The following is a 26,176-nucleotide window of genomic DNA, read 5'->3' as shown; positions in this document are numbered from 1 at the left end:
AAGACATGTTTATAAAAGTCTGCTTTTTTTCCTTTTCTTTTTTAAATGACATCTATATTTTGTATATTTTTATGCATAAATATATACATTTAAGTCTCAAACTTAAATGTATATAATACGTAAATAATGAGGGAAAAATTGCTTTTACTTCTTCTGCTTTATTACAGCATGAAGGTAAATACCAGCATTTTACACAAAATGCATGAAAAAACTGCACTTACCTAAATTTGCATTTAATAGCTCCTGCTACTAAACTTGATATTTAGTTATAAATGGTAATGTTTAATTAGCTTTCCTTATAGTAGCTACACTATTAAAATACTGCTTAATGTATGCATTTGAATATCCGTAACAATATTTGAATACTAATCTAATAAGGATAGCTTATTCTATACGCTTTCCTTTCCTGTGTTTGGGGATATTTTGTTGATAATAATTTCTATTTTTCTCCATAATCCACTTATAATTTAAATTCTCTAAGTTCTTTAAATTCATGTTTTCTCACTGTTTTTCTCCAGACAGTGGTTTCTTTCAGTGTGCTGCGACAGAGGTATGTGACGAAATTTCCAGAGAAAGGAAATTTTACACTATAAAACTGTTGGTCATTTGCAACACATCAATGTCAACAAACAAACAAACAAAGGCGTCATGCTGGTCTTATACTGGTATGAAACTCTTTCACTTGCAGTATGGCTCATGGGACTGGGGTGCTAAACCTGGCATGTGTCTCTCCACTATAAATGCAGTGTTTTATATTCCAATGATCTGTCTTACCTACTTAATAGGGGAAAAAAACTATCTACCTACTACCTTAGCTACCTGAAAATGTTATAACTTACTTACATGGAAGCTGTAAGGGAAAATTTATATTATACAAAACAAGTAGTAATACAGAAGCATGAGAAGTTTATGATTAGGTACCACAGTTATTTGACATCTGAACTAATTACACTCCAAAGTATGATTTCACCAACAGTGCATTAACTGAAAAACAAAAATAAACAGACATAAAAAAACATTACATTGCAAACTTTATCATTTAGTTAGTAATAATTTTGTTGATCATTTTCTGATATTTGAACATTTTATGTTCACATGTGTGAGCTTGCCGGCATTTCACTGTAATTATTTAAACAAGCAGCAGATGATGTTTTGTTCAAATATTGAACATATTAGTAAAGGCAATAGTAAATTATACTCTTCCTAAAATAATATAAGATTTTCTGTCTCAATCACCAGTGCAATGGCAAGAATACTTCCACTGATAACACAGGTTTTTGCTGCGTGATATTGGTGCTTTTTGACTTGAAGACTGAATGAGAAACACATGGAAAGGATGAATGATTATGAATAATGATTATTTAATCATTTTTTCTCACAGCTTACACACGTATATATAAAAAAAGCAATTATATCCCATGACATATAATTGTTCTTACTTTATTCTCTTTTTAATTACTATTGTTTATATGAATGCCTCTGCCATAACAATATAAAATATTTCACAGACACACACAACACACACACTTTCCCCTGTACACTTTCTCTTATTCACTAATAATGCATTTTTTTAATGATCTGCTTTTATCTTAAAGTGTTCACATATTGGATTGTTTGTAACTGTCATCGTAGCTTTCCGCTGAGTCTCTCCTGACCATCTTGATCTCTGCCTTCTCACGCTTGTCTTTATCATCTTCATCTTCATCAACCTTTTTACTAAACTGGTCCTCAATTTCTGAAGGGTCAATATAAGTGTAGAAATACGCCATAGTGGAAAAGATGATGCACACTAAAACTAAGAGAGACGCAAAAAGGACGTACTCTGCCCACTGTAAAAGAAGAGGGGAGAGACAGGGGGACAAATACAATGTTAGCATTTTTGCACATGCATGGCTTCTGCATGTTTGATATGTATTTGATATGCTGCATTTTTTTCTTACTTTGTTGGGAAGTTTTGCAATCTCAGCCACAATCAGGACTATGAAGTTACCAATAGCAACTGTAAACAACCAGCCGGCTTGCAGCACCGCTTTCATGTTACTAGGTGCCTAAAGTCACAAAAAAGGGACCCAAAATGACAAAAGTCATGGAGAAAGAAACTATTTCATAGACTAATTGACTTGTCATTTAAATGTACCTGTGAGTAAGAGAACTCCAGACCAGTAACTGAAAACATCACTTCACCAGCAGTTATGAAGAAGTACTGTGGGATCTGCAGGGCCATGTGAACTGAGTTGGGTTCTATGTCCTCTACCACAGTAATAGAGTCCTGACACTAGAATAAATAGATGGAAATGTTTAATTTTTACACGTAAGAATCCCCAAGATAAAGCACAATAACACCAATATTTCCATTATTTGTCTGTTTGTTCATTTGGTGCTCTTTTCTCTTTTCTTTTCTTTCTTCTTTGGATGATCAAAATTCATGATATTAAAATCATTTGGAAGACTTACATCTGGTCCAAAGACAAAAGTGCTGGGTATGAAGAAAGTGTATGAACCTCCAAATCCAAAGTCCTTAATGTATTCGCATGACTGTGACCCACTCAACAAGGAGAATTTGGTCCTGATCATTAGAAAAGAAAATATTGCTAAGAAACTGTAGTACTGTTTGCATAAATTATTGCTGTGTTAGTTAGTTAAAGTAGAAACATAATTCTTACTCTCCATTCTTTATTGTGGAATAAGTGGAGTAATAAAATGGCTCAATTAGTCCCAAGTCCACTGCAGAAGTGGTCACGTTCACAGGCATGTTCATTCCATTTACAAATCTGAAATATTTACATAGTGAGCAACAGCATTAATAAAGTTACATCAGTGTATGCAGTTCCTATCATTTTCAATGATTTATTTAGCACATAAAGATTATGATTGTAACTAATATGATTTTCTGACTTGATAAAAGGTTAAAACAATTTTAATTTCACTTACCGGATTTCATTGTTACCTTGTCCTGGCTTGCAAGTCAAGTCCTGAGTCTGTGAAAATATAACATTGCATACTTAATAATTTAACAATTAAAAGTCCTCTTGTGTGTCTTTGAATTCATTATCGCTCACCAGAAGCCATTCATTACTAATAACTGAGGGAATAAGAAGAGTTTGTCTGGATTTCCTCTTCAAGAAGATGGCTTGTGTCATCCCAGGGCTGCCAACTGAAACAATGATTTGCTCTGTTTCAAATGTGAAGTATTTGTCACTGGCCTGGAAAACCGAGAAAGTGTTTAAGAAGGTCAAACAGTGGTAATATTTTGTACATAAACATATTTTCATGTCATTTTCAATTCGTTAATAGATCGTATAGTGTTATGAATAAGACGACATACCTGAGCTGCATTAAGAGTCAGCGACTCGTTGCCCGGCAGATTGACTGTGACTGCACTGCTGCCCATGTTAAGTAATTTCAACTGACTCTGGGAGGCAGATGGAAACACTGGCAATGTTTTCTGAAAAACAAGGAATAAGTGTTTGTTTTTCCAAAACTCAAAGAGTCAATAAAATGAAGTGAGTTAAAGTTTTGCTTATTTTACAACACATATCTTTTTCTACTCACATCAATTTCAACTTGGACCAAAGCAGCACAGACAAAAGCCATAGCAGCCAGAAACATCCCCACTGTCATTCTTTTTAGTGGTCTGTTGGATTAACATGAAGTTTTGTTACTAATTTGTGATTTTATATATTTTTAAAAAAACAACGTTTATTTATGTGAAAAGAATAGTTTTCTTTTAAAGTCATCTAATATCTGAAAATTCAACATTAACATGAAAATTTGGGGTTTTATTTAGATTGTGTAGAAATAGAAACAGGTGTGCAAGCTCTTCCTTTCCCTGTCTTCCGTTTTTGTTGAAAAGCAACATGATTCATACAGCTCCTTAGGCTCAATATTAATGAAATTGCTGCTAACAGCGAGCTAGCTTAACACAGTCATTTTCAACATAGGAGTTTGAATCACATCTCAAAACAGCCTAAAAAGCATTTTAGCATTAGACCACTGTTAATAGACCAAAAGATTTTCTGGACAGAACACCTGACATTTCAGAAAGGTCAGTTATTATTCAGTGAGTCATGAATAAAACTACGGACATTTTTGTATTTGTAACATCTATAAAATCACAGGCTGTGTAGAAGTTATGGGGTAGCAGCGCTATGCTAACGTGGACCGACCACCTGCTAGCTTCCAGACGTGGAATTAACTGTAATTTCATCATCGACCATTTGATGAAAAATATTAAATGGAGCTGATCTATAATGATGAACTTTGATAGCAGATCAAAACCGTAACAGTAAAGGTCTTTTAATAACCCTTTGAAGTTAATGTTATGGTGTTATGAAACATGTAAACCACAGATACTGAACGTAGTTCATTGTATTTCTCACTTACGTAAAGTTAAAGCCACATTTCTTAATCAGGGGGTAGATTACGCTGTCCATGATAGGTACCAGAGTCAGGATCAAGATGGGGTTGAAAATCTTTTAAAAAATATTACTGCATCGTTAGTATCCTCTTAAATAACATGTATTATGTCATTTTAAGTCAATACGATGAAGCTGCTTTAACTTACCTGCATTTGATCGGGCTGTATAACAAGTTTCCCCTGCAGACATAAGGACAATATTATAACATGAACACACTGTATTGGTCAATTATTATGATTACTTTTCGCTGCAATTTTTTATTTTATTTTTTATTTTTTGTTACCAAACTTACAAAGTATCCATTCATTGTGGTAGCTTGCAGCGTCCATCTGGATCCCTTTAAATTAGACCACAATTTTAATTTCCTCTTAGCAGCAAGTGATTTAAATGAAGTCCATTTAAATTAAAAACAAAATTTACTGTACCTTTTGGTCAAATAGGGTCCAGAACATTGGCAGTGGGATGTATAAAAAGAGGACTTTCAGCACCATTTTGATTTGAGCAATCAGGAGTTTCTACAAAACAGGCAGACTGAATGTAAACACAACAACATTATTCTTATAAGACATTAGAGAAATATATAAAATGAAACTTACATCATATTTTTCCTCTGCCCAGTCCATCCAGTGCTGTCTCCTGGGGTACTGATTGCTCCTGTGCCTGTAGCGGTTATTAATGGCAAACTGAGAGAAGAGCAAAGAGTGATACTGTTTTTAGAAACATTGATTTTTAGAGTTGTTACAATAGCATTTATGGCTGATCACATGAATGCAGAAAAGGCTTATATAAACGACTTACCCCAATACATTTACACACATCCAGCATTATGTTTCCCTCGGGTTCAGCTTTGTAGTACATACCACTCCCGACAATAAACACCACTGTTAAGGGAACATCACGGGCAAATCATTCGTTTCAGAATACAGTTTATTTACCCACCCTTTACTTTTTGCTTCATGTTTTGAATTAGTGCCCTAATAATTTAGACATACCGAGTGCAACCACCATTAATGCTGCGGGGACACCGAAAGCCAGGGAATAACATTTCTGCTGACTGTAGATGCCGCACTCCTGACCTGCAGATAGAGGCAAACAACTTTCATTCAACTACAACTTCAACTAAAAACAAGCACTTTTTCCTGCATGATTATTAGAATGTAATTGTTGTCATTCCTGCATGTTCATGGCACTTTAACTTGATATTTTACTTTAAATGCCTACCTCTCAGGATTGGAGTGATAATGGTGGACAGGAGACTCCCACCATTGATACAGAGGTAGAATACAGAGAAGAAAGTTCTCCTTTGCTTATCCTGCGTAGAAAGACAAGTCAGTAATGTGTTTTGCAAACAGTACAAATACTAAAGTGATAATTATCTATGTAAACCGCTGCCTTGTTGGTGTATGTCTTTGAAAAGGTGGTCGAGTTGTATTAAACTCATAATATAAATGGGTTACAGCATAAGCTTAGTATAGCTATATAAGTGGTAATTCTAGGCTTTTAAATATTAAATAACAACTATTAGTTAAACGCATGGTTCTCTAAAGGTTACATGGGTACAAGATTGAGGAAAATGAACAATTTGGTAACTATAGTAACTTAACCACCAATTTAAGATTGCACTCCTCTAACAACATCAAACACCTGTTTAGCCAAGAATATAGATCTCTACATTACTCACACTACACTTGGCTGTGTTATACTGGTGGTTCAATCCGGTGTGTCCCAGTTATAAAGCTTGAATACATTCACTTCCTAATTACTATCATTTCTAGCTTTTATATCACATCATGTATCATAAAATAGTTCACGTTTAATTTTAGATTTATTCCATATTTTGATGAACAGCACATTATACAGATGTGACATGCTTTTGTCTTTCCCTCAGATTTTTTTCTTATTTTTAAACTGTAATGTTCACAACCCAGAGACAAAGGTTTCTTGGACTTTACAGACAGATTTCCTAGACCCCTTCTTCAGGAGCCACACATGTAGTACTGCTACCCATCGTTAACCACCATCACCTCAAATTTGACATAATACTCATAATTCCCATCAGCCACATCTTTAATTTGTGTTTGGCTTGAATGTAGAAATGTTAGCATGCTAACAGGTGAAATAAGAAACATAGTAATAGGTATACCTGTTCGTCAGTTTTAGAATTGTCATCGTGAGAAAGTGAGTGATGACTTTGCAATTTATCTGAGCTCATTTTTATTATCACAGAATTTGATAATGGAGAGTTGCATAGAAACCAGGGGGAACAAGGGGATATATTACATGCAATAAAATACTTGAACTATGGATGCTGAAATTACACGTTCAACCACATGCCAGAGGTTAAACATTAGAAGAAGACTCAGCCAAAGAAAGTATTTTGAGAAAGTTAACAGTCTAACCTGGTGCTCACTAAATTGGTCTCCACCAAAAGCAGCCACACAGGGTTTAATGCCACCAGTGCCCAGAGCAATGAGGAAGAGACCCACCATGGACAACGCACTGAATGTGAGGAAGAAGAAATGAATGAGCGCGGTGCATTGTAGAAATATATGATGGAAACTGTGACTCAGTAATTTAAAACTTCAGAAGAAAAGATACCCACACATGAAAGGTCATGTTGTCTGGTGTCCCATCTCTGTTTGAGTCGGTAATGTCATGAACTGCACTGACAGCCATCGCAACCTGTCCAATTGTATAGACAATGGACAAGTAGACGATAGTCCTGAGTGAGGAAGATTGAAAAACAGAGCAGTGAGAAAGTACACGTGTACGTTCCTTAAGTAAAGGCTCCACTCGTCTTTACAAATGAACATTCAGAATTAAATTATGAGCATTTTATTCATTAGAAGACTAATACAAATTTTGTACTATTATGTGTAAAAGTATTCAGTTAAATGCCCTTTGTCTGTCGTATTATTACACAGTTATCAGTATCTGCGAATATGTTTCTAATCAGTTCAGTAGAATTGAAGTTACCTTGGTGCAAAAAGAGGATGATCGGGTAAGCGCTGTAGCTATACTTATTTAGATTCTGCCACAATAATAAGGCTACAAGAAATAATAGGATGATAAATGTCTTCATGCATTAAAGAGGAACATGATCTTGTGACTCACTTGAACTTTCCCAGCCAGGAGTCAGCCACAATGGCCCCAAGGATAGGGGTCAAGTAGCAGAGAGCCACAAAAGTGTGGTAGATGGATGTGGCCAAGTCTTCATCCCACTGCAAGAAGTACTTAAAGTACAACACCAACACAGCTGTGGACAGGCAGGGAAAAGAGGCCTTCTTATTTAATTATTAAATGTACATTATTTATGGCATAGGTTTTGATGTTGCCTTAAATTATGCTAATAAGGACCGTTGTAGTTCACGCAATAGTGTCATCCTCCAAAACAATCAAATAAAGGGTTGGTTTAAGCACAAAAATCAGAGGGTTAAGTAGGCTACTTAGTAATTCAAGTGTCCGTGTTCACTGTCATGGCTACATTATTCATGGTTCCTGGATGAAATGTTCTCACCTCGCATTCCATAGTAGGAGAACCTTTCGCAGAACTCATTCACAACAATGAAGAAGATACTGAGTGGGTAGCCACACACATCTTTGCTCTGGTGGGTGGTGAAAAAGTAAAAGGATGAACACCACACCAAAATAAAAGCGTACAAAACGAAAACTAAAACAAAAAAAATACTTGGACCTGCATAAAGCTGAATCGACGGTGTTGAGGAGTACCCAGAGAGTTTGTGGAATCAGTATAATTATTCTAGCCAACTGTTTGCAACTGGTTAACAGTAGTTACTGCTAGGCACTACTAGGTAGCTTAATTTGAATATCTTAGCACAATTTACTAATAGATTTGAATGTATCGCTGCAAAATAAATAAGAAGAAATTTGCTGATAAAATCAATATAGTAGAATAAAAAACACAATGATTGCTGATAAACACTGAAATGCTTAAAGTACAAGACAAACTTGTCAAAATGTAGCGCTTAATTACATAAATATAGAAGAAGAATGAATAGCAAAGTACAGCATATGCAACGTAGAAGCATAAATAACTTTAGTGCTGAACTGAGGTTTTTACAGAGGTACTAACATTTAGTTAATAAAAATATATCTTTATAGCTTTATTGGTATTTATTGCAGCAATAATACAGAGTTGGTGTATAAAGTGCTGACGTCTCCTTTGTTCTTATGTAGCTGTATAAAAAACCCAAAACTGTACTTTACCTTTCCTTTACCTTTCCCTCGTTTCTTGGGATCTTCTTTGTCTATGCAAAAATGAATGTAATTCTTATTATGATTAAAAAGCAGAAATAAAAGACTAATATGCAGGCCTACCAACTTCCTCAGTGTTATATAAAAAAAGCATTTATCTGTCAATGATTCATTGTGTGCAGTAAACAAGAGAGCGATAGATATGTAGATAGATAATTTATTGGTCCCACAAAGAATATTGTTGTGTTACAGTAGCAGGATAAAGAATAAAAAATAGTACAGTCTATTAAAAAAAACAGTGCAGTTAACAAAAAAGGTGTTACTGGCACCTGGTAAATATAGGTACACAACGGTGATAGAAAAAAACAAACAAAGAAAAGAAAAACTGTAAAAATAAGACTGAAACTGTGTAAGACAGTAGTGCAAATTGCATTAATAAATAAATCTGAGATCCTAATATGTTTGGGATCTTTGTCCTGACAGGTGCATTCACCTGTTAAACTCCAGAACTCTTCATTCTGTAAGTTTTTAAGTTAAGAACATGGAACTTGTTTTCTTTCTGTTAACTTCTCCCTCTTTGCACATTTTCATGTTGTGCAGCAGAATATTTGTGTTCTGTGAATTAAAATGAAAGAGTACATAATAATGCATTTCTTTTAGTCTTACCTGCCATGATGTGAAGCTATCACCTGCTTTCTGCTATAGCATAAAATCCCTTTAAGCTTCCTGCAGGGAGCAGATCATTTATCTTTCTCTGTTCACTAGTGGGAGTGGGAATGTTTCCTGTGATATTGCTTTTTATTAACCCTTGATCAGCTTTTCACACTGCCGACTGTATTATTTTTATGATGGGTGGGAACATGAGATATGGGAGCTAGGGAGTCAGCAATGATCTCTGAGAATAATAAGGTTTATTTCCCACTTATTTCACAAGTGAGCCAAGTGCGAGAATACCACAAAATGAAGTAAAACAAATAAGGACCTATGGATGCAAATGCAGAGAAATGAGTGTATTTTATTTAAAAGCATTAGGGAACGTCTTTGTTTACAGCAGAACAGTGACTTGTGTTAAATAAAGTTAAAAAAAAAACAAACATTTCTGCCCAAATAAAAGACCATTTCTGGAACATAAAATGATAAAATTTTCATATTACTTGCACAGTAGGCGTCCTTTCCCAACACCTCATCACTTTGGCAAGAAGGTGAACGTAATCTTTACAGTGTATGAGCCGCACACAGCATGATACTTTGCAAATATTGCACACACTCCTTGTTTTATATACACATTAATACACAACTTTGAATATACCTTTTTGTATGCAATGGCTTTAAATACTTTAAAACTTTCCCATTCTAAGACATCAAAGTGATTTAAGGTTGAATGCTAATGTTACATCGTAGCAGGCCCTTATTCCAAAATTGCATTTTTCTAGAAATATACCTTCATGTACAGGGAGAGGAGCACTGATGTATGCAGCATATACCATTAATCAAGACATCAATACAGTCGCTTATAAAAGTGAAATATTGTCCATAAAAAACATTGTGAAACATTATCAAAATAAACAAAAATGGACTGTTGGGAGAGTGTAGGCGTAATGTAGTGACATGCATATTAAAAAAAATCCCAACAGGAATGTTTTTAAAGAAAACACTGCTCAGTCTTTTCAGGTAGAAACACGTAAAGACAAGACAGGTTATGTCTTATCAAGCATCACGTCATCATAAAGGAGGAACAAAGTCCGTGTCCTGTCATCTCTGCTGCAAAGAGTCTCATCTTTGTCTTCCCCCCACCTCCATCACACAGCCACCATGCTCCCTTTTCCATGTTAAACAGGTCCAGTGCCTTGCTCATATTGGTCTTCGGTGGCCAGACAGAAAATAGAAAAATGAGACTTGTCTGTTTTTCCCATCAGTTTCTCTCTAGGCTGAGAAGCAGGATTAAGTTCTGGAGTGATAATATGGCATCACTGGCATGCCTGCGTTGGCAGGCTTAGGCAGCTCTGAGTTTCACCCAGGCTGACATCAAACCACAGAGGATGAGCTGGGAATGCCCTGGATGGTGGCACTGGTTGGTGTGCCACTGATGGCATTAAAGATGTGAAGCGAGTCTGGGAGAATGCTTTTCATGCCATCCTCCACTGGAATGATCTGGAAAGAAAAGAGTGTGTAGGGAAGAACAGACAGTCTTAGCAAATAGTTACTGCAAGTGAATCTTAATTTTAACATTGCTCTAGTTAGCTTTCTTGCTAAAAGTTGATGAGGACACTGATACTACTCTCATGTATATATGCAAAAATATGACGCTACAGATGGAACACAGCTAGCTTAGCTAGGCAAACAGACTCGAAAAAAGAGGAAACAGCAACTTCTGTCTAAATAGTAACAAAAACTGTCAGTTAGCACTTCTAATTAACTAATTAACATGTCAGGCTATTAGTTGGCTTTGAACAGAGCCAGGCAAACAGTTTTTCCTCCCTTTTGAGGTTTTGTCTCGGGTTAAGCTAACTAGCTTGCTGTAGCTGTATATTAACCAAGCATATAAAGACATATAAAGCTAATTTAAAGCAAAGGTATTAATCAGGAAGCTTAACACATACATGAAACCAAAAACAGCTAGGTAAAAACAATCAATCCACAAAACACGCACACACAAAAAAATCTGAAAGCAGAAGAAAAATTTGTGCATGTATGTATGTATGTACATAAACAAATAATGTAAATTGATGTTACATAGCACACACATTCTGAATCTGATCCACAAACATACTGTTAATTCACACTCAAATACATGTAATGTACACACATATATGTACATGCATATACACGGTACATACTGTGTATGCGTGCAAGACAATAACTCGGCAAGCCAAAACAGGAAAAAAAAAGCCAATATGTGATTGTTGGTGTAGCCAGACGCTGGAACAAGTATATTTAGAACAGGAATGTTTTATGTTTTGATTTTGGAAATTGCTGCAATAGAGTTGAAATACTTGAATGTTAATGGCTTCAGTCTTTGCAAAGGGCACTTTTTGCAATTTCCTGGTGAGCTGACTAAAATAATATTTTATGTGTGGCTAATTTCAGATTTATTGCAGGGATGTAAAGATAAGTCAGTGGCCTGATGAGATAACTGTGTCTCAATCTATCTAGTGTTTTTAAGGTCCTCTAGCTTTACCAGCTTAAAAAATTCTAATGATATTATTAAGAAACATTTGGCTAATTAGAATTGAGAACAAGGACTTATTAATGTTTGAGTCTGTTTTATAGTCTAAAATGTAATGTGTACACCAATTCCACCTCAAGCCACTTTGTACCATCAATCCTTAAGTTGCACAGACATCTGACGGAACCAACAATTAACGGTCTTTATTGCACACGTATTTGTCTTTCATTACCATCATATCTGCTCATGTCAGCACAAAGAGAGAACAGAGAGTGATGTTATCAAAGAGCCCATTATCACTTAATCAATCATATAATAAATGACACACTGTCTACCTGCCAAAACCCTAATTCAGAGTCAGATTACAGGTATAGCATTAGCAACGCTCAATGTAATTACACTATTACTTGGGCTGAGCAACAGCTAATGTACTTACTTGTTCGTGCATGATGATGGACAGCTCTCTGGCTAGTTCTCTGTAGTTGGCCTTCATCTCATCGTGGTACTCCTGCTGGTCTTCTTTGATCAGTCGTTCATTAATGCCCAAACCGTGGCCACACGCATCCACAAAATGCCTGATCGCAAAAACAGTGTTAAAATGTGCTAAAGGGAGATCTGAACAATCTTTGCACAGAAACACACACAGTCATGTTTTCATATCTTTGTGAGGACATCTAATTGACATAATGCTTTGCCCTAGCTGCTTACCCTAACCCCAACCATCAAAAATGAAGTCTAACCTTAACCCTAAACCTAACCATAACCTAATTGTAACCCTGACACTAAAACCACATTGAGCCTCAGAAATGCCTTCAAACTTCTGGGGACGGGAACTGTGTCCCCATAAGGGCTGTTGGTCCCCACAAAGATATGCAAACGTGGTACTCACACCCTCACGTAAGTCAGCGACAGCTCACCTGAAGACCTCTTTCAACTGTTTGACCTTGTTATCAGGATATTTCTTGGCACATGTATCATCGAGAAAAGCTCTGGCATACGCAAGAGGTCCTGCATTTACCTGAGGGCGGATGTGATAGATTTTTTTTTTTTGTGAGTATTGTATGTCAGGTTTGTATTGTGTTGCTTTTACGTTTCACAGAACTTAAAAGCAGGCACCTGGACGCTGATGCTGCCCTGCAGTTTGAGCTGCAGACGGATCATGTCCACCTCGCTGGAGGAGCACAGCTGTTTGATCTCAGCCACCTTCTTGCTCATCTCGTCGATGGCAACCTCGATGGGGCTCAGATCAGTATGGTGTTGATACATCACCGCGATCCGTTTCTTTACATACGGAAAGCAATGAGTGGCTGGAGGAGAGAAAACACAATGAGGTTAGTGGTGAATAGCGAATACCGGTAGACAGATTTTCTTAGTTTTGCAGCTCAGGATCTGTACAGCCTGTGAAAGCCGCCACATAATAAAGATAAGAAGACGTGCTTGAACTTTTGAATCTTTTGCACTATAAATGAATAAAACCAGATTAGGATTACGAAATGTCCATGAAAAAAAAAACAGCTGACATGTTCAAAATCTAATCAAGATCTTCATTCATCCACAGTGACTAAAATAAATGGAAAAAATTACGTGTGTAATGAACAGTTCAAGGCAGACTTGCTCTGTTGTGCTGCCCAAAAAAACCACAACCCACTCCCCCCAAAATAGGAGGAGGCAGCCAATAATTAGAGAGAGAAAAAAGTATCTAACATTTAGGATATAAAGAGATTAAGTAGACTTTAATCAGAAAGAGCAGTTGAAGTCTGATAATGGGTTTATCCTGTATTTATCAGATCACTGTATTTTGAAAACACTGATGTTTATCCAGGCAAGAGACATCTAACAAGACACAACCTGAAGACTGAAAGTCAGCGCTGTTTGACTGAATCCATGTTCCACTACAACATAAATATAAGCTGGGTATTTACTGGTAAGTATAGTCCTGCGTTTGCACTGCTCCTCCACACCGCCTTGCTTTTTGCCCGAAATGGTGAAAGGCATCTCGAAAACAAATCGACGGATGTTGTGGCTCTTTTCAAAGTCCGTTTTCCTGTCGACCAGCTCCTTCTCCTCCAGGTATGGAGTCACATGTGTCACTTGGATGTATGCGTACTTTGAGTCCAGGTCCTTGGGGTTGATCTGCAGAGAATGCATGAGTTTTAAAACTGTATCAGCCTGCGCAAAATAACTAAATAACTAAAAATAAACGATAAATTAACAAAAGTCTCACCCGCCCAGAGTCCTGAATCATCTTCACATTCTCCTGACCAAACTTATCAGAGTATAACTTGAGGAGCCGCTGAGAAATCTCTGAAAGAGGCGTGAATTTGGGTTCTTTGTAGATATACTCCTTCCCATCTTCATCTTCAAAGAAGCCCTAAAAAAATAAAAGAGGAAAAAACCCATATAAGATACTTTCAAATTGTCAGACTAAATGAAAACGCAGCGTTTATCTAATAGATAATACCACATCAAACCATTCATGGGTTGTGAGTGGGAGTCATTTCAGTCAAGACATTTTTTTTAAAGATATGAGAATTTGGCCGACTCCAAACTATCCACAACCGTCTATTAAACATTTAAGAACAGAGACCAAAACTACAAAAAAGCCAGTCTTAGGTCGTTGATGTGAGACACGTCAAAGGACTGACATAGGTACATGAATTTCACACAGTCAGTGCATGTTAGTTATTTGTCTTGAATGTAAATGGGAATGGGAATGCCAGTGAGATTTATTAGCCCTTCAGCTGTTTCCTGCAAAGATTAGGATAGCACTAAAGCTGGAAAATACGAGGAATTAAAGGGCTGGAAGATAAGCAATGCACGTGAAACAGCACTGACTGCATTAGCAAAGGAGCACAACACAGCCTAAAACGTCACTACAGTTCCAACTGAAAGGTTGGCTTTCATATTGATTTACCTCAGCCTCTGAGTCAGTAAACTGGTACTGCTACAGGGGTGTGGACAACACACGCACATACACATAAAAACAAATGAAATTACTGTTATACCAGAAACCTATACTGTGAAGAAATTTAATGGCATCGATTTCTAAAAACATCTCAAAGATAGAAGCAACCACACCCAACAAATTAATTAATAAACCTTAAAATAACAGTCATTACTAAAACTTAGCAAACTAAAGCATAAACACTTGATGAGTAAATGAGTGCCATGCAAAACAGTCTCCCAAACGGAAGCAGCAGCGCTGACTGCCTGCTACTGTAGCTCGAAGCAACAAACTATGGCTGAGAAGTGCAATGAATTGAAGCAACACCAAAGTCACACACAGACTCAGGCCGCTCACAAGGGCTCACGGGGTCTACTGCATAACTTACCGCTGCCTTCGAAGAGGATTAAAAAGAAGCAGAGAGGTGTATTAGAGCGGGTCTGAAAACACCACAGCACGTGGTCATGCTCGTCAGCATAATAACCGTAACTGAAAAAAACCCCCAAAACAAAACTTAACCTCCTCAGCAGCTGCCGTGCTTCAGACATCAAGTGTGAATGAGTCTAAGCTAGTTGAACTCACCTGGCCAAAGAAAGCCACTCTGAAGTACGTGCCCAGCATCCTCTTCCCAGTATGCATGACCTCCGTCACCTTGCTGTACGCTCGATGCAGCGTGTCATACAGGTGAGCCAGTTTCTGTGTAGAGTCAGTGAACTTGATCAGGATTTAAAGATGCTTATGCTGCACGCTTAGCCTGAATCGAACAGAACTGTTGCGGGGGGGATAAAACACCCGACAAATAGAGTTTGTACCTCAAAGTCCCTCCGCTTCTCATAAATGGGGATAATGAGCTTGTAGATGTCAGAGATGAGCTCGTAACGCTCCGCTTTCCACAGCCCATCTGCGCACTCCTCCAGAAGCTCCATTAAGACGTCCTGAGGGATGAGCACAACAGAGATGGAGAGCTGCTGGTGTACAGTGCAAAAGAAACACAGCTCACAGCGTGTCAGCAGCTCATTTTATCACAATTAAAATGCACCAATTTTAAAGACATACTGAAAGAAAATAGTTGCCTTCTTTGATTTATTCTTTCTTATAAAAGAAAAATAGAAATAGTAACAGCTTTTGATGTGACTAAATCTGCTTTCCTCCAGCAAATGCGATTTCATTTTATTTTATTTTTTCATTTTTAGCACAAATGATCAAAGTACTTCATTAAAGTGGACGTCTTGCATTCCGACGTCCTCCATCATTGCGGCTTCTTCGTCGATGTTTGGAGTCACAACACGAAACGCCGAGCAGCCCTGCTTGAACATGCCTGGAAACACCGAAAGATCAGGCATTATTATTCTTTTTTTAAATCAACAGGGCTGCTATCTAATAAGCAGGAGAAACATTTCCATCACAGAATACCGAAGTACCTTTTCTTCGCAGGTATTCTGCCACGAGTGCTGCAACGTGAACATAGCACATGGCTGCCTGCAAACGGCAAAAACAAGTCAGGTCAGATAAGCGTGGGTAGATAAAAGCTCTGATTATGCTGCAAATTGGTATCGCTCGAAAAAGCAGCACATAGTAAACAGGGCAGTTTGCAGCACTTGATGGTGGGCCTCGCTGCACGCCACACTGGCACTGGTGCTTTGATACAAAGTAAATACAGTCTCTATCTGATGTTTAAGATTGTTGGGCCCAACATCAGACACAGAAATCAAAAGCAGGACCATTCAGCCACACAGACTTTCACCACAAACCTCAGACAGGTCTCCATTCTTCACATGGATTCGGGCCATGCTGTCAAGCCAGGTCTTGCGCAGCTCAGGTGTGCTGGCATAAGACTTTGCGAGACTGTACTGCAGGTCCACCAGCATCTCTGGATCTCTCTCATGCTCCTTCATCTGCGCTGTGGCCATCAACACTGTTCTGATGCGTTTAGTCAGGTCTTTCACATCCGATGGGAAAGCTGTGTTCTGTTGAAGATGACGCACTAATGTGAGCTAAATCATCGTTAGCTTCCTTTAGGAAAACTTGATTCTAACTGGTTTATTTTATTCATTAAGCTCAGGCATAGTTTTCAAATGGCCTCTTTAAGTGGAACCAGGATGAACCTGTTGCACGTGTGTTCCTCACCTTGATAGTTTTATCACTGTTAGCACAGTTGTTGATTATTGACAGAGACTGCTGGAAGCGAGTACTTCCTATACCAATGACATCTGCTATCAGCTGACTGACAGCAATCACAACCTAAAGAAAAAGAAAGGTCAACAGTTCAAAAGAGGAATGAAAATGCTTGTGGTCTCTAGAATCCCAGAAAATTTGGCTTAAGGCAGGTAGATATTAAAGTTTTACTGTGGCGACAACTCTCTCACCTGTAAATGTGTCCGGACGAAGGACTTGCGACCAGTGTAGTCAAAGTTGCTCTTCATGAGAAAATAGAGCAGATGGGCTGCGTCGCTGCGAATGGAGCTCAGCTTGGAGTTGCAACATTTCAAAATCTCATAGCAGAAAGCAGCACACATGTCTGCACGCCCTTCAAAAAACGTGCACGGGAACTAAGGGGTCAAGAAGACAAAAATCAGTCAGTGGCTTACGTGGTCCTCTCATGGGTTAACAAAAGGAGAAAAATTATTAAATAAGGCGCGTAAGTCCTTCATACCTTGTAAATGAAGGTGCGCAGTGAAGTGAAGACCTGCTTGAGGGCCGTTTCTGACTGATTGATCCGCAGGAAGCAGAGGTGGACATCAAACACCTTCTTCATCAGTGGACTGTGGCCGTGATCAGCACACAACTGTGTCTGTGGCATAAGAGAGGATCATCGGATTTAAAAAATAAGCCCTTATTTCACAATAATGGGGCAGAACAAGGTTAATTAAGTAAATACACAAAATACAGTGAATTTGTTTGGTACCTTAAAACTCATGATGAAGATGCTGAGTGTGTCCAGGACGGTCAGGCAGACTTCAGTGGCAATGTTGGTCTCCAGCAGTGACTGATTTAACACGTCAGCATCCGAGTGACTGTAGGCTACAAAGACAAGAAAAGGCTGTAGTTCTTTCAATCACCACCAGTACACTCAATGTAAAACCTCTCCTTTGTTATATATGGTCATGTCTCTCAAAAACGTAGCGTTAGAGGCAAAGCCGCTGCATGAAAGTTTGAGTTTCATTCCAAACTGAGGCCAAAATTATCTGACAAACGAAAGCATTTCATGGAAAAATTGTCACAAGCTGGCGAGGCATTTTTTTCTTTATAAACTACAGCGATGATTTTATTTGATTGCATGAAGTTCAAATGTTGACATTCTTTTTTTGGAACGTTTTGGAAATTTTGGAATAAAACCCTTCATAATTCACGAGGACTGCTTTCGCAAAGCGAAATGTAAAAATGTAGAGTTGAGAGCAGAAGATGAGCTGGTAAAGGGATGAGGAGGTTTTGAAAGCTGATGTTCTGTTAAAACAGGCATGCTCTTAAATCAACCAAATCAACATAGCCAGTATAGCAAACGTCCTAACATCCTGGTACATTCTTACCATGGTCTACAGATATGCCAAGAACACTTGAAATCTTTCTTACACTGAAAACACAAAGAAACTTATTATTAAATAATGCCATTTAACAAGATCACCGCCTAACAGTGGACGGCTGCACAGCTTCCTCCCCAGTTTCTTTGAATTTACTGATGCACACATGTTTTCTAAAGGCTTTTCCTGCTGGGATGTAGTATGATGGAGAAGAAGAGGATGCTGATGTTGAAAGAGAGGCATGAGGAGGACGAGGGCCCTGTGATGGAGAGTGTTTGATGAGAAGTACAGTATGAGGGGAGGGGGGGGGGGGCACTTACTGTGGTTAAATGTGTATGAGTTATCCAGGCTGCTGAGCTGCTGTAAGCGGGCATGCATCATTCCCGCCCTGTTACGGGACACAGGAAGAGTCTGAGACTTCCGCTCATGTGCAACAGGTCCTGCCCCATCCTGGTTCCTGATGAGGAAACAGGATGAGTTAATGAAGCTGCAGGTTACGGTAAATAATACATAGATTTTACAACTAACACTCGAACGCCCTGGGAGCGATTTGAATTTATGAGATTTTAAAGGCGAAAGTAAAGCTGTGAGTGCATGTTTGCCATGCAGTTTAAAGCTGAGAATAATCAAAGTGGTATTGACAGCATTTATTGGTTTAAGCTGAAGCCATGCATGTAAGAATGCGAGAGGCGATGAACTTAAAGCGTCGGATGTGTCACAGCACTGCAACTTTTTTTCTTTTAATGGTGAGAAGTTATCATGCAATTGCTCTCAGTTTCACCTTCAGGCTTACCCAAGCAGGAGAGGGCAGGAGCCAGGTTTTATTTCATTATGTTAAACTTGCCAGCGTTTCAGTGGACAGAGACAGAAACAGTGGTGGGGGGTTAGACAGAGTGAATACATAAAGCCTTCTGGGAGTCGCGGCGAGTTCCCAACTGTGATTCAAGTACAGTGCGTGTACTCTGATCAAATCAAATTAAAATAACAGTACAGTCAGACTCTTCAATAGTAAGCAACATGATGGCTTACAGACAACAAACAGCTGGATACTCATAAACTGCATAAAACCTAAAAGTTGCGTTGATTTGTCTTCTCATGATAAACAAGTGCTGAGAAGCCTGAAATCCTGTATGGGTGACAGCAACATTACCTTGCAATGTATCTCTTTCCCATGTATCTGAACTGATGGAGGCACACTCTGAGAAATGGAAAGTGGGTATAAAAAATTAAAAAAACTCAGTTGCTATGTGTTTTTCTGCAATGCGTGTAATAGCTGGTTATTCTCTATAAGATGTCTTACTCGACTAAAGTGAAGAAGTCCATCAGGTCAGAAGATGATGCCTTGTTCCAGTATGTGAACAGAGCATCTAAAAGAGACAGAGATGGACACTGTGGAGACTTCTTTTGGGTTTGTTTTTTTTTTTTAAACGTAGTGTAAACAATTAAGTAAAGCTGGAAGAGCAGGAGCTGTCGCAGAGATGAGAGTTTACCTTCAGACATGCTTTTGAGCACATGTAAGAAACACATGAGGAGGCTCTTGATCTCTGCCTGGTCCAGTTTATCACATCGCAACAGCGGGCTTCCCAGGGTCGAGGCAGGTTGGTTCTGCAGGACAAACGGGACAATCAGGCATGGATAGAAAAATACATAATCCTACCAGTGTGTTGGCTCCAAGTAAGATTTGAAAAACTAATCAGGTTATTTGAGACTTACCACAGCAATGCCATAAAATCTGTCGCCTTATTTGATAGCATCAGTGCATTTTCACGATATTTTTGACCATTTGATAAACAGCAATCAATAATACAAGCATAGCACAACGACTGAATATAACGCTGAGGATTTTCTTGTTTGGCTCTGGCTTAAAACTTTTTTTTATGTAGGAACAACCGTGGGATGTGGGCTCTAAGCATTTGGATAATGATACTATTCCCCAGTCTTTCCCCACAACAGTGGATTTTAAATTAAACAATCAAGATGTGACTAAAGTCCAGATTTTCAGCTTTAATTCAAGGGGTTTAACAAAAGTATTGCATTAACCGTTTAGAAATTGCAGCACACATAAATCCCCATTTCAGAGGCTCAACATTACTTTAGCAAACTATAGCTAAAAAAAAATGTTTCTAATACTGCAAAATATTTGGTATCCAGTGATTGTCTTTAGTGTAGAACCCTGTGAAATCACCAAATGCTGTATTTCCTCCTTTGAGATGCTCTGTCAGGCTCGTATCACCACCTTCAGTTGCTGCTTCAGTTTTGTCTTTGGTAACTAAAAAAGCATGCTCTGCTGAAATTGTTATGGCCACTGAAGAATATGCAATTTCTTTGCCATAATAGACTTTAAGGTTGGTTTTCCAGTATGCTTTGGGTCAATGTCCTTTTACACTGTAAAGTGCTGCATGATCAGTTTTGGGCAGAGAATGAAACCTAATACTGAACGTTCCAGTGAGGGAATGCCACGCTACCAAATACAAGTTAAACACGCCAGGTCTTTTATCTGCTTACTTTGCCATGGAATAGTGAGGAAATAGACCTCACCTTGTCCAATTGCTTATTCCTAAACAGTAATGCAATACTTTCCTTAAATCCTCTGAATAAAACTGAAACCTGCACTCTAATCATATCTTGATTGTTTCATTTCAAACTCACTTTTTGAGATTTACAAAGGCAAAACTACAAAAACTGTATTATTGTCCAAATACTTAAGAGGTTTTCAGAAGGTCAGAGAACTACACTGCAGTGAAATGATTCATCCAGATGTTGCAGGGATTTGTTCCCCCAGCTGAGGCACACGGCAGGGAAAAAAAACAAAACCCAAGCAGCGGAGCAGCAGCTTTACCGCAGCAAGAAGTTGGCTATATACCAAGCACGTTCCTTTGCCAGCAGTTAGTCTAGACCATGAAACTAGCTGGGGATGACTTCATGGAAAGCATGATGCTGTTGCTTTGGATTTTTAAAGGGTGTTTTGCAGACTGGAGAACTTTAAGGCTAAAATTAGGTTGGAAAGGCTGATGTGAACTTCAAAGTCTGGTACACTTTTGGGGCTTGAGCTATTCTTGAGTTGCTAATAGTTGTGTGTCTTCTTGCCCCCTCAGCAGGGAAATAAAGCAGCTGCTGCACACCAGAAACAAAAGCAGTTCCAACACTGGGTGAAACACGACAACAAAAATCCAGTCCTTTGTGTTTAAATCTTCTCAGATTTAGTTTGAGGCTGTTTATCAGAGAGAGACAAGAAATCACACAGCACGAATGAGAGGAAATCAAAAGCATGCATGCTTATCACCATCTGGAACAAGAAAAGCGCTAAACGCTCGTGAGGCCCTGAGGTAAAACACGTCTGCTTTACAGCAACAGAGAATAAACAGGACAAAGCCTGACAATCTCCTGGCAAAGTAAGGGCTTAGAGTTTAGGGCATCAACACACACACCTGCGCACACACACACTATCATTCCCAGATGGGACACTCCTAGGAGGGACTGTGTGGAGCAAGGAGGTGTTTTGTACTTGAAGTGAACTGCTGGACTGCAGGGCCCTCTCTGGCACACTGGGGACAGTGAGCAGGGAGAAGTCCATGGTGGCACGCTTGGAGTGCACGGAGAGCATGGACTCCTCAGTCTCCGTAAAGAATTGCAGGACATTGACAGAGTGTCTCCGTAGAAACTTCTCCGTCTGCCATGGCCAGCCATACAGTGAAGGTGAGGAGTTAATGGCACAAGTTAGCAAAGAGAGACTTTATGTGGCAGTTTTTCCCATAATAAGGGGACATCTGATGTGCCTGAAGTGCCATTTGAATTGCATGTTAGACACATGCGTCAAAGAAAGGCTAAATTGGATTTCTAATACATATACATAAACATTTTCCGGGAATCTCAAAGCTCATTCTGTCAAATACCTTGTCAAGGGAACTGCCCTTGTCATTGTTCCTCTCAGGCAGGCTGTTCCCAGAATCAGTGCTGATGAGCGATCCACGAGAGTCGGCGTGGCGCACAGAGTTAATGTTGGGGGTGGACGCCGCATGAGGTGAAGCTGTAAAAAGGAATAAGAGTGAAATGTTACATAAAATAAACATAAAGTAACCTGAAAGGGAAAAAAAGGAATGTCTTATCATTTACCGGTGCCAGAGATGGCTCCGAAAACATCTTTGTGGAAGCCGGTGTCCAGAAAGGTGCTCGACCTCGGAGGTGTCATCAAAGTGTTGGTATGGAGAGAATCGTCTCTTCCATTCTGCAGGACAAATAAAGAGTTTAATGAATCAAACCCACATAAAACACTGTGTGTGTTTTTTTTAATGAAAGTTAACAACACGGACAGCTCTAAAATCTCTGATCAAAAGCACACACAATTATATTATATTTATATGTTACATTTATTTTGTAGTATTATTGAGATATTTTTACATGCATTAAAATTTGGATCAAATGGACACAGCACATGGATAAATACATAATACTCAGAAAACACACTAGGTGGCTCCCTTACACTGGTGCAGTGGTTGACGGTGAACGGCGACACTTCCTTCACATTTAGCCTGTTGACGTTTTCTTGGAGCAGACCAAACAAGGGCAAGTACAGGGTGACTAACCTGGCCTGCTGGCTCTGAAAAACAAAATGAATAATTTAAAGAAATGTCTCAATATCACACACGTCTCACAAACACACTCATAAAGACAGGGACAGGGGTGTGAAAACACTGCTTACTTTTGAGGTGTAGCGATCGTCAAATGCATGCTTCATCATGAGGCTCTTCAGCACTTGGATGGCAATCTGACGAATCTCCCTGAACTCCTGCAGAGCTGCGCTGGCTTCCCTGAGCAGCAGTCCAACCAGGAAGTGATTCTTACAGAAGTCATCCGTCAGCGAGTAATCCAGCTGGAGGTCTGTGAGGATAAATGGGACGATAAGGAGACTAGGACTGACCGACAGGAGAAGTAGATGAAGAGTGTGAAAGGAGAAACCCAAAAAACTCACTTACCAATTTGACACAGAGACAGTAATCAGAAAAAAATGATCAACATTTAGAGAGTATAGCTACTGCAGCCAGCTTTAAAACTCATTATAGGCAGATGATTCTTATAAACATCATCAAACAGTCTAAAATGAGGAGAAAACAAAGGGAAAAGCTCAAACATTCATGTTTGACAGATTCACACTGTGGTTGAGCTGCACTTCCACATCAGCAAACGTCGCTGAGAAACGCGACTAAAGCTAGCGGCTGAACAACAGCAGGTTTCCAGCAGCATTTTAGACACGTAAAGAAAACCCAAACACATGACTTTATTCAGAAACCTTTTGCTTTTATCTTTTTAAAACCTGCATTTGAAGCACACAAGAATTAAAAAGATATCTGGTTTCTCAGGAACGATGGAAAATAGTTTACTCAGTATAGCCACAAACCCCCAAACCAGTTCAAGATAGAAACCCCCCCCAAAAAACAAACAAACTACAAGCACACCAAATCCCCCAAACCTGATGATGATGACAAGTAATAAACAGTCTAATCTGACAAGATCATAACCTGAAATCCCAGATGAACCAGCTTACAGGAAAGCTTAAAGAACTGACAGGTTCAGATTTTAGAGGAAATTTGAAACTAATAAACGATCGGCATTGAAGTCACGACACCTTCCACCTACCTACTGGAGTGTCACATGACTCCACAGTATTACATGGAGGTAATGAGGCTAATTGAGGAAAACACAAAACAAACACAGTGTACAGTGTACATTTTTTTTTAAAGCAAAAGAAATCGACTGCATGAGCATTTATTTATTTAAAAAAAAACAAAAAAAACGCTGTATTTTATTGTATGTGTGCAGTATGTTCTGTGGGTACAAGTGCTTTATTTTGTAAAAAAGTTCATGAACTACTTTTGCGCTGCTGCCCTTCCACAGCAAAGCATTTTATATATGCAAACACTTTAGCAGTCATTATCACAACTTTCTCACCTTGAAATCTCAAAATCCGTCCCTTTCCAAACGGCATGGGCAGGTTTAAAGGGACGAAGTGCTCGTGGTTGCACACGACTCGCAGGAACTCAAACTTGAACTCAAACAGAGTCTGTATTGAGAATAAACCTCAATTAAGAATTATGGCTGATAATAAGGCTTTGCTTTATGACTTCAAGTTGAATAAATAAGTTGTTGTGCAATTTATTTCTATAAAGGCTGTTGCACGTTGTTTTGTCAGCCCACCTTTGGGTCTCCAGGCACAAAACAGTTGATATAGTTGTTGATCTGCTTGAACACAAAGCCTCTGTCCATCAGGTTGAAACAACGCTACAAAATAAAGAGAGCACAGTATATTAGTTACCATTTACCTAAACGAAAAGCACTTTGAAAGCCATCTGTGATAAAGTATCTCTGGTTTCTGACCTTGATGAAGACTGCCAAGCTGTGGTTGGCATTCCGGGCAGCATCTAGGTTGTCCTTGTATTTCTGCGTGATGTGTGGCATGATCATGTTGACCAAGGTCTCCACAGTGTGATGGAACGATGCAGAGAAGCGCTGGTTCCTGGACAGCTGGAGGGCACAGCAGGTAAGTTGTTACAAATGTTGTTATTCAGCATGAAACATCCCAAAGAACTCCCATGAAAAGATCAAAGGTTCAAAATGTGGGAATTGTGGTTTATTTGAGTCAATCTTACATCCTTCAACAGTAAATAAATACTCAGACTTTAACTTCAAATATGAATTCATCCTTGTTTTATCCTTGAAACAGAAATAATTTGCTATTAGAGCTAATGTAAAAATAGCTATGTAGCAGATAAATGGTTAAAATAGTAAGCTTACAGATGCATAAAATAGTTAAATGTAACAGAAACGGTAAGCTTATTTTTTTCAGCTCAAGCTTAAAATGATTTCTTTAATCCATGGATTGTGACAGTCCTACACATGAGAAGCAGCATTTTAAGGACATCATAGTGGTGGATGTTAAACACAGGGATGTGGTTGCCTATGGGGTTCGAACAAATGCCGCTAATTAAATTGCACAGCAGTGTGGGACAGACTGTGGATACATAAAACTTCCACTGTGGTGCTCCGGCTGTCCACAACACCCGGCATGCTGCAAACTACTGTGAAGAACCTAAAGTGTAATAAAGCGGGCATTAGCGGACACCTCGGAGTCAAGCGCACATGCTGCGGCGAACTTACCTTTACTTTACAGCTCTCAATCAAGTACTGAGCCATGGATTTGACTAAGGCTTCGAAGAAATACCAGGAGTACTGCACAACGGACAATTATCAGTTAGAGAACAGACGGCTATAATTAAAGACTGTGTGATCCTTTAAATAAGAACAAATGTGCTACCTTGAGCAGCTTGTTACTTGTGAGGAAGTCAGTGGAAGGCTTCAGGATTGCAGTCATGGCTTTAGCCAACTCCTCGTGCACCGTTCGGGTGGTGGAGGATGTGTATGGCTCAGTCTTGAAGACATACTGCATCAGAGACACGCAAAGACAGACATGTCAATTCATACGTGACTATATATAATTATGTAAAGGTCAAATACAACAGAAATATGGATCTGACATGTGAAATTTACCTTCACGTAAGATCTAAGGTAGTGCTCCAAACCTTCCTCGTGGCACTGCGCCACAACGTGAATCATGACTCTAACAGGACGAAAGGCAAAAGCTCAAGTGAGATAACAGTTTCTACGCTAAGATTCTGCTCTCACGACACTGGAAAATTAACTTCCATTCATGAATTCATTCATTTCTCTCTGATCACAGCAAGACAAAAGGGAAAAAAAAAGGAATTTAGCAGTTATATTTCAGGCAAAAAGGGTGCAGGCAGAAGCAACAGCTTATATGTGACTACCCCTCACACATAACACGATATCTAGCCGATGGCAAACTGAGCTGCTTTCTTTCAATATTTTTAGCATATATAATGATATATGACTGATATTTCAA

At 38.8% G+C, this 26,176-nt stretch overlaps 2 protein-coding genes across 9 annotated transcripts in view; both read right to left on the bottom strand.

The window, feature by feature from the left end:
* Positions 1-886: 886 nt before the first annotated feature.
* On the bottom strand, positions 887-8,878 carry slc15a1a (solute carrier family 15 member 1a). Its single transcript, XM_026144795.2, has 22 exons — positions 8,646-8,878; positions 7,936-8,023; positions 7,533-7,674; positions 7,021-7,140; positions 6,818-6,917; positions 5,640-5,730; positions 5,411-5,494; positions 5,217-5,299; positions 5,015-5,101; positions 4,844-4,933; positions 4,711-4,755; positions 4,565-4,597; positions 4,384-4,472; positions 3,553-3,634; positions 3,326-3,445; positions 3,060-3,203; positions 2,932-2,978; positions 2,664-2,771; positions 2,455-2,566; positions 2,138-2,275; positions 1,941-2,048; positions 887-1,829 (listed from the first exon to the last, which is right to left on the bottom strand). Exons 2-22 carry the CDS (start codon positions 7,940-7,942, stop codon positions 1,599-1,601), a joined length of 2,061 nt encoding a protein of 686 aa, XP_026000580.1. The 5' UTR covers positions 7,943-8,023; positions 8,646-8,878; the 3' UTR covers positions 887-1,598.
* Positions 8,879-9,628: 750 nt separating this feature from the next.
* Positions 9,629-26,176, bottom strand: part of zmp:0000001200 (dedicator of cytokinesis protein 9) — a 79,914-nt gene continuing 63,366 nt past the window's right edge. For 2 of the 8 annotated variants that reach the window (XM_080290641.1, XM_080290638.1), the window contains exons 25-54: positions 25,804-25,873; positions 25,571-25,696; positions 25,414-25,485; positions 24,634-24,780; positions 24,454-24,537; positions 24,208-24,319; positions 22,961-23,139; positions 22,742-22,858; positions 22,375-22,486; positions 22,155-22,288; positions 19,752-19,866; positions 19,562-19,628; positions 19,412-19,459; positions 18,582-18,718; positions 17,649-17,764; positions 17,397-17,534; positions 17,110-17,292; positions 16,871-16,984; positions 16,495-16,710; positions 16,165-16,222; positions 15,955-16,061; positions 15,556-15,678; positions 15,326-15,439; positions 14,714-14,743; positions 14,024-14,170; positions 13,722-13,932; positions 12,916-13,106; positions 12,717-12,817; positions 12,236-12,374; positions 9,629-10,784 (exon numbers count right to left, since the gene is read on the bottom strand). In XM_080290641.1, coding sequence (XP_080146767.1) covers positions 10,659-10,784; positions 12,236-12,374; positions 12,717-12,817; positions 12,916-13,106; positions 13,722-13,932; positions 14,024-14,170; positions 14,714-14,743; positions 15,326-15,439; positions 15,556-15,678; positions 15,955-16,061; positions 16,165-16,222; positions 16,495-16,710; positions 16,871-16,984; positions 17,110-17,292; positions 17,397-17,534; positions 17,649-17,764; positions 18,582-18,718; positions 19,412-19,459; positions 19,562-19,628; positions 19,752-19,866; positions 22,155-22,288; positions 22,375-22,486; positions 22,742-22,858; positions 22,961-23,139; positions 24,208-24,319; positions 24,454-24,537; positions 24,634-24,780; positions 25,414-25,485; positions 25,571-25,696; positions 25,804-25,873 — 3,634 coding nt within the window. In that variant the 3' untranslated portion in view covers positions 9,629-10,658. Of the gene's footprint in view, positions 10,785-12,235; positions 12,375-12,716; positions 12,818-12,915; positions 13,107-13,721; positions 13,933-14,023; positions 14,171-14,713; positions 14,744-15,325; positions 15,440-15,555; positions 15,679-15,954; positions 16,062-16,164; positions 16,223-16,494; positions 16,711-16,870; positions 16,985-17,109; positions 17,293-17,396; positions 17,535-17,648; positions 17,765-18,270; positions 18,315-18,581; positions 18,719-19,411; positions 19,460-19,561; positions 19,629-19,751; positions 19,867-22,154; positions 22,289-22,374; positions 22,487-22,741; positions 22,859-22,960; positions 23,140-23,895; positions 23,944-24,207; positions 24,320-24,453; positions 24,538-24,633; positions 24,781-25,413; positions 25,486-25,570; positions 25,697-25,803; positions 25,874-26,176 lie in introns of all 8 variants that reach the window. The other 6 variants (XM_026144455.2, XM_026144453.2, XM_080290637.1 and 3 more) reach the window with 5 other exon arrangements.

Source organism: Astatotilapia calliptera, chromosome 16 (genome assembly GCF_964374335.1).
Source record: "Astatotilapia calliptera chromosome 16, fAstCal68.1, whole genome shotgun sequence".
NCBI classification, from domain to species: domain Eukaryota; kingdom Metazoa; phylum Chordata; class Actinopteri; order Cichliformes; family Cichlidae; genus Astatotilapia; species Astatotilapia calliptera.
This window is presented reverse-complemented; position numbering and strand designations above follow the sequence as displayed.